General features: G+C 32.8%; 1 protein-coding gene across 1 annotated transcript in view; it reads left to right on the forward strand.

Moving 5' to 3' along the window:
* LOC144975782 (uncharacterized) overlaps positions 1-8,411 on the forward strand; it is a 107,424-nt gene extending 99,013 nt beyond the window's left edge. The window contains exons 37-40 of the mRNA XM_078919970.1: positions 1,033-1,142; positions 1,192-1,307; positions 2,572-2,644; positions 3,668-8,411. Coding sequence (XP_078776096.1) covers positions 1,033-1,142; positions 1,192-1,307; positions 2,572-2,644; positions 3,668-3,738 — 370 coding nt within the window. The 3' untranslated portion in view covers positions 3,739-8,411. The remainder of the gene's footprint in view (positions 1-1,032; positions 1,143-1,191; positions 1,308-2,571; positions 2,645-3,667) is intronic.
* The last annotated feature ends 289 nt before the right edge of the window (positions 8,412-8,700 follow it).

Consider the following 8,700-nt stretch of genomic DNA (forward strand, 5'->3'; position numbering starts at 1 on the left):
GAAGAAGAAGAAGAAGAAGAAGAAGAAGAAGATGAACAACAACAACAACAACAACAACAACAACAACAACAACAACAACAACAAGGACAGAGGATGAAAGAGAGGAGGATGAAACATTTCGAAACTAATGTTTATGATACATGATATCTGATACCGTTGTTTAGTAACAAAAGTGTAGATGAAGTATTACATTGATTACATTGTTTGTCTATAATTTGTTGATTTGTTTCTTTTACAGGGTATCGGATTGACAGATTCTCATGACAACCAGAGGAAACATTGGAGGTCAATATGTGATCCTTATCCTATTGTGACATCCTATTTTGTTGATCTTTTTTCTTCTTTTCTTCTCTCTTCTTCTCTCTTCTTCTTTCTTCTTCTTCTTCTTTCTTCTCTTCTTCTTCTTCTTCTTCTTCTTCTTCTTCTTTCTTCTTCTTCTCTTCTCTTCTTCTCTTCTTCTTTCTTCTCTCTTCTTCTTCTTCTTCTCTTCTTCTTCTTCTTCTTCTTCTTCTTCTCTTCTTCTTCTTCTTCTTCTTCTTCTTCTTCTTCTTCTTCTTCTCTTCTTCTTCTTCTTCTTTCTTCTTCTTCTTCTTCTTCTTCTTCTTCTTTCTTCTTCTTCTTCTTCTTCTTCTTTCTTCTTCTTCTTCTTCTTCTTCTTTCTTCTCTTCTTCTTCTTCTTCTCTTCTTCTTCTTCTTCTTTTCCTCTCTTCTCTCTCTTCTTCTCTCTTCTTCTTCTTCTTCTTCTTCTTCTTCTTCTTCTCTTCTTCTCTTCTTCTTCTTCTCTTCTTCTTCTTCTCCTTCTCTCCTTCCTCTTCTTCTCCCCTCTAATGCCACCACCACACCTTTAATTCCATGTATCTTCTACCCCCACCTCGCCGCTATCTTCATCATCTTCATCATCATCATCATCATCATCACCCATCATCATCAAATATCATCATCACATCATCTTTCATCCCTATCATCTCATAACATCATCTATTCAAACACACCACACATTAATCATTTTTTCACCATTATATCATATCACAGCATAACCACACCATCTCATATAGTAATCACATCAACATCTTATCAGTATCTTCATAAATCATCATTATCACTAAAAGTAAACTCATTCTTGTACATTAGATATTCCACAGGTTAGACCCCGTAGGCCATGTTATATACAGTGAGAAACCGACTTCGGCTAATCCGCTGATGGCCTCACGTACATGACTTCAGCTGACGGTGAGCAATGGTCCAACAGCGTGCCTGCCGATGTCACTACCAAGAAAGCAAGTCTGACGTTTAAACCTGCTAAAAAGGTAAGGAATATTGTCAAATTGTGACCAATTTCTCGAAATGATCAATATGTTAGTACCTGAATGCTAAATTTAACCTGAATATTTGATAATAATGATAATAATAATAATAATAATAATAATAATAATAATAATAATAATAATAATAATAATAATAATATAGTAAGTAGTATAGTATATAATATATATAATAATAATAATAATAATAATAATAAATAATAATAATAATAATAATAATAATATAATAATAATAATAATAATAATAATAATAATAGTAATAATAATTGTCGTGTCTATGTAGGAGAAGTGGCAAGTAGGAATATATAAATAGAAGTTAGTTTCCCCAAGACAAGAGTCATCTGGTCCCTCTTTACCCTGTTATAGTTGGGTTAAAGCTCCTGACAACTCGACAGATAGTAATACAATTTTAAATTTAAAGAAATAGGTAGCATAAGTGGTGGTAGATTGTGGCATGTTAAATATAGGGAATGAGATTAGCGGAAGAGTAGCGTCCCTTGATTGGAAGTCACGAGCGGAAAAGTTATTAGAGAGAGAACGTCATGTTGGTTGTGCGGCATGTGACACTTCACCGAAAGCGAGGACGAGAGAGACGCATGCGCAAAACCATTTTGACGTTCTCTGTGTAAGATGGCGTCCAATCAAGGGACGCTACTCTTCCGCTAATATCATTCCCTATAGGGATAGATTAGGTTCAGAAGGTAGGTATTAATCTCCGTTAAAGCAGAAATACTTTAATATAATTCAACAGAAAAGACCTCACCAGATAACACGTGAACACATAGTAATTAACCAAAAGAATAATAGTGCATTTGAATTAATTAAAGTTAGGCGATGGGTAAGTTCATTTTCATCTCTTCATGGTCTGTTTCTCAACTTATTATTATTATTCGTTCCTTATCTGTTTGGTAGGGTTAGATGTGACTGGTGGCGATCTTCCTATGACTGATGGCGGCGCTAGGGTTGTTTCTGCCTGTTTAATTCATAATGGGGCCTCTTGGTCATTCTTTGCTTGACCCAATGGGTCACTTGGTAGCTTCAGCTCTGGATCAATGTGTAACCAAATGGTCGATTAAGGGGTAACCAGATCTGTGAATATACTGGAGCAAATCTTTGACTAGTTGAAAAATTTTGTATTCTTTATGAGCAGTGATGTCGTAAGGATTTTGTTTTAAAATTGTAGATGCAGATAAACTGAACTGTTACGTTATTTTTAATTCTTTTTTAAAACGTTTTTTTTTTTTCACAGGTACCCCTCATCAGTGACGTGAAACTGAATACCGATTCTCCACATGCCGATTACGTGCTCGATGGTTATGGAGGTAAATCAAGTCAATACATTTTTTTTTTCAAAGCATCAAACTGTTAATTATGAGAGAAATTCCAGTTCAATTTGCCAGTTGTGTTTGTTGGTTTGGTTGTTGTTGTTGTTGTTGTTGTTGTTGTTGTTGTTGTTGTTGTTGTTGTTGTTGTTGTTGTTGTTGCTGTCCTTGTTTTTGTTTTTTTGTGGGGGGGAGTCTTTGGGTTTGTTTGTTTTTGTTTTGTTTTTTTATTTGTTGTTGGTTTTTTTTTTGTTTTTTTTTTGTTTTGTTTTGTTTTGTTTTGTTTTGTTTTGTTTTTTTGGTTCTGTTTATTGGGGTGGGAGGCTGTGTTTTGTGTTTCTTTATTTGTTTGCGGATCACCGATTAAGGAGTAAAGGGAAGTAAGGACTGCAAATCATACAATGCATAAATAAATTGAGTTGTCTTTCTTACATATCAAAAGTTTTAGGATTTATCAAAGGGCAATATCTATTAAAAGTGCTCAATGCGCTTAACAAAGGGTGCCTAGCATACAACAACACTTAATATGTAATACAAGACATGACCCATGTTAGGCGATATCACAATATTTTTTTCGATAGAGACAACGCTGTAAACGACTATGAACTCATTTTACACCTGAGTACCGTGAGAAAATGTAAGTAAAGTAAAGAACCTTTACCAAATACTCAACTACACACTATTAGGGAATGAGATTAGCGGAAGAGTAGCGTCCCTTGATTGGAAGTCACGAGCGGAAAAGTTATTAGAGAGAGAACGTCATGGTGGTTGTGCGGCATGAGACACTTCACCGAAAGCGAGGACGAGAGAGACGCATGCGCAAAACCATTTTGACGTTCTCTCTGTAAGGTGACGTCCAATCAAGGGACGCTACTCTTCCGCTAATCTCATTCCAATACGTTTAATACCCCCCCCCCCCCCATCTCTCTCTCTCTCTCTCTCTCTCTCTCTCTCTCTCTCTCTCTCTCTCTCTCTCCAACATATTGATGTATTTTAAAAATATATTTTTCTCTTTATTTTCAGCAACCGTCCACGGTGTGTACAAGGACGACACTGCTTGGGTCCAGAAATTCCAATGGGGTTCTTGCTGTTAAACGTCGCTATTTATAAAAGCCATGATTTGTTTTTTAAAAACACACCAAAAAAAATATGAGCAAAACAAAAAGTTAAACTTAACTATCTACTGCTGTCAATGACTGTCAAATGGAAAGCAGGATTTCTGTTTGGAATTTCATCATTAAATGTTTATCTGTTTATCTTTTATTGTTTATTCTATCTATGGGTGGAGGGGTGTGATATTATTTTCCGTTGTTTTGTTTTCTGTTTGTTTGTTTGTTTGTTTATTGGAACGGATTTTTTGATTTTTTTTGCCTTTTTCTTTTCTTTTTTTTTTCTTTAATCTTGTTTTTTCTTTCCTTTTTTTCATATTTCTTTTCGTAAATTAATATCTTTTTGTTTTTAATATTCTATGTTGCGATCTATTTTTAAAGTCAATCGAAGGGCAATCGAAAGTAAAAGTAGGCCTATATCAAATATCAGAAATTGAGAAAGCTACGTTTTAATCTCTTTTTACAATATAGCTGGATATGGGCTGTAGTTAGATTAGTTTTACTCACTTTCATAAAACACAATTCTCAAGGATAAATCGATGGTAATAATCAATACAAATTAATCATAATAAAGACCCAAAAATAAGTAAGTTAACATTTTTTTTATTTATCTTTCTTTTTTTTTTTTTTTTGCGTCTGTGTAACAGTGTAAATTTCTAAGGTTGACAGTGGTAAACTAAAGAGCTAGATACATTATGAAACAAGTGGATGCACAAATCAAAATGTTGAATATCCTCCCAAAATAATTCAGCTTGAGGCAAAGCTCTCTTTAGGGCAATGCAATAAATATAATTTCTTATAAATAATATTTTAATTTTGATGTTGTTTGTTTTGTTTTGTTTTTCTTTAAGACTTTTTGTTGTTGTTTTTTTTTTGTTTTTTTTTTGTTTTTGTTTCTTTTTGTTTGTTTTTGTTTTTGTTTTTTGTTTTTTTGTCTTTTTGTTTTTTTGGTTTTGTTTGTTTGTTTTGTTTTGTTTGTTTGTTTGTTTTTCTTTTGTTGTTGCTTTTTTTGTTTGTTTATGTCTGGAGGGGGTGATTTTGTTTTGTTCTGTTTTTTCTTTGTATTTATTTTTCTATATTTTTTGTGGTTTACCTTTGGTGGGGAGAGGGGGGGGGGGATTAATCTTTGGAAGAAATTGTAAATTGATAGATAGAATTTTACAGTGATACCAAAAAGAGAGAATTTTAGAACTCAACCGGTCGCGAGCTTTGAATAGTCTAAGAAAGAGCATTGGCTTTTCGATTGCCCATCGATTTTTATATAACATTCAATAAACAATATATCTCAATTTACGTTTAATTCTTTAAAATATCACTGTTGTTAAATGCATTGTTATAACATTATCATTGTAGCTACAACGTATGAATTATTGATAAAATAAGCTGACACGTAAAACATTAAAATTATGATGATATATTTATATTAAAGTATATTGTGTTCTACGTTTTAATCTCTTTTACAATATAGCTGGATATGGGCTCTAGTTAGATTAGTTTTACTCACTTTCATAAAACACAATTCTCTCTCAAGAATAAATCGATGGGTAATAATCAAAACATTTTTGATTATGATAAAGACCCAAAAATATATGAATCTTTGTCAACAGTATTTTTATCACAACTAGTTTTATTTTCTGACAAAATAAAGCAAAAGAGCAATTTATTTATCTGTTCTCTCTTTCTCTCTTTATCAAAAATGAGTATATTAACTTTTTTTTTTTTCAAACAGCATCCATTTAAGATATTGAAATGGTCAAATCGACGGGAACAGGTCTCACATCCGAACACAATTATAAGCCAAGTTTAACATTGTTGTAATGGACAATATTTTACGTAATTTTTAGAGATCTCCATTACAACAATGAGCCCATACGGAATTGGGTTATCAGACCTGAAATTAAGTGGACGTCGGTTAAAATCATAGAACAACATTGAACTTATCAAAACAGAAGGGTGCACAAATCAAAATGTTAAAATATCTTTGCAAAGACACACCCTAATATGGCGTACCAAATGACATGTCAAAGTTTAATTCGCTCATATTTCACCTGGCTAATCTCACTGGAGCCCATTGAAAGACAAATAAAACTAATTCTTTGATGCCAGAACTGTGATAGCTTGTAAAATTGCTTATCGATTGATTCTTATATTATGATTTTATAGACTGTAAAACTCACTTCAAAAGAGCAAATTGCACGGCAACATTTCGCACCACTTGCACCTCTCTCTCTCTCTCTCTCTCTCTCTCTCTCTCTCTCTCTCTCTCTCTCTCTCTCTCTCTCTCTCTCTCTCTCTCTCTCTCTCTCTCCGTCTCAATATACCACACAAATGTTTTCTTTAAACGGAAGAAAAAAAAAAAAAAGATTTTTGCTTCGGGCTTCGGGCACAAATTTGGTTACTCTCTTTAAAGACCAGCGCAAAACTAAGGATAGGAGTCAACAGAATCTAAAAATATCCTGCTTAAAACTTAATGACATTTACTTCTCTTTCTCTCTCTCTCTCTCTCTCTCTCTCTCTCTCTCTCTCTCTCTCTCTCTCTCTCTCTCTCTCTCTCTCTCTCTCTCTCTCTTTATTTCTTTTTTTTTTATTTCTTCTTTAATAATCATCAATCTATTTAAACAATAGCCAATTTATAAAATGTCCCCAAGTAAAAAATACAACGATAATTGGAATGACACATGATAAAACAATGGCGACTTCAGCCAGCATGTAGCCCTGATCTAACCTATATCCAATAGATTTGATGTTGTTCGTTCTCTACACAAAGGAGACATTCATCTTAATAATAATAAAAAATAAGATATTTCTTTCTTCCTGTTAATGGACATCCCGCATTTTTTTTAAAAATCATATTGTCTTAAATAACTAATCAAAAAGGCATTTGTGTACGTCCATGAAACGAGACTACTGTGGTAAAGGCAACCATAACGGATACTCTTAAAATATAAAATTTAAGGCTTAAAATCTCATCTGTTGAAAGAAATCTGCATTGATATCAGACAAATCTGCTAATTTGAGTAGAGTTACAAACTAGATACATTGTTGTCAAGATCTGTTAAGTGGTTGAAAATATAATTTGAATTTAAGGTCTCTGACTTATTTTTCTAAGATAATGTATCCAAAAAATATGATAATCTTATCATTTAAAAGACTAGAATAAAACGTTGAAAATGAAATTAATTAAAAATGCAAATATATATTTCATAAATCTAAATCGATATAAGAGAAGCCACAATTTCTCAATAAGTCTTAAAACTTGTCAACAAACTTGAGATCATTCCAATCTGGTAACAATTGTCATGCGAGCGTATAAATATTTGTTATACCTAATTGTTACCTGTCGCGATATGAAGTAAATATTCTCAAATTCTCTTCCCAAGATTTTTTAATTACGTAATTGTCATGTCTATCAATGCTATATAAGGTAGTTACTTTTCTGAGGCAAAAAAACAAAAACATTTAAAAGATAAAAAAAGAAATTTGGCCTTTTGTGGACAAACATTCACATTTTAGATACTGTCAATGACCTTTGACATCGAATTGTTTTAAACACGAAGTTTTGGCATTGCCCCATCAACACAACTCATTCCTTTTTGATTGACATAATATTGTGTTAAAAGTACATAATAATATTATATGTTACAGTGAATGACAGAATCAGTCGAATGGTGAAAAGGTTTGAACTGAGATAATGCCAAGTTTAGTTAGAAGGTCAATTTTTATCCAAAATGAGTTCTTGATATAATTGATTAAATCAACTCTTTTTGTACATCTTCGGGAAATATCAAAGCTTTAATTTCTCTTCTAAATATTTTTTACAGCTAGTCAAGTTGAAGGAGTATGAAATTTGAGAAAAGTTGATGGATACCTTTCCCCATACATCTAACCATAACTCCACGAAAAAATCACTCGATTTACTTCAAACAAAGATTAAAATGCTGTGGAGAGCATATTCTTTCAGAAAATATCAACCAAAAATACCCAAGTCCAAAATTTTTACCCTCCAACTGATTATGTTATGTACTGACACATATATATTTGCAGGTCTGGTAGTAGGACGCTATTATGGGCTTGTTTTTACCATTGTTGTAATGGAGACAAAGAATGATTTATTTAAATAACCTAAGAATGGCCAAATGTGATTTTAAAAGCAACACAGATTTCATGCGCACCGCAGAGGATCGTGATTCGTGGAGACAGCTGACCGGCAACGTGCTGAAGAGCACAAGCCACGATGGATGATAATGAATGGAGAATGTTTGGTGTCGGTTTGGGAGTAACTACGTAATTCAGTTACACAGATGAGACCATAACAATTTGGGTTATCAGACCTGCCAAAAATTAGGCGTCGAAACTAGGCGTAGAACTATATTTTACATTTGTTTTTAAATCTCTCTTTACTCTCCACACCTGCGTCTTATCTCTATAGCTTGCTTAAGTAAAAATTAATGGAAGTGTTTTAACCTTTATGCTATTTAAAAATATATATATTCTCATTATCAACATTTTTATTTTGAAAAGTGAAAATAAAATTGCATACTTACACTTACATCAAGATTTCTATATTGTACCTTTCTTTTAATTAATTACTTGCCAACTGTTTCTAAGAAACGTCTTTTTAATTATTGAATTTGAATAAAACAACATTTTAAAAAGTTTTTGCTTGTGGTTAGAGTTGAATTAATATTGAATGTATACATGGTATATCTATTTTTAGCTGCTCGATAAAGACGAACTCCAGTCATAACTAAAAGGATTGGGGTCATAATTTGTGAGCATATCCGTAAAACGCTTCAACAGTCGTGACGTCACTTCCCTCATAATGACGCATAGTAACTGAGTAACTGGCTCTAAACTATCGGAACAATGGCGGACGCCCTTTTGAAATATTTCTCCGACGAGCAAAAAAAAGTGTATCCAGAGGAGGAAAACATTATAAATATGATC

Source organism: Berghia stephanieae, chromosome 6 (genome assembly GCF_034508935.2).
Source record: "Berghia stephanieae isolate SIO BIC M18660-M18661 chromosome 6, UCSD_Bste_1.3, whole genome shotgun sequence".
In the NCBI taxonomy this organism is placed as follows: Eukaryota; Metazoa; Mollusca; class Gastropoda; order Nudibranchia; family Aeolidiidae; genus Berghia; species Berghia stephanieae.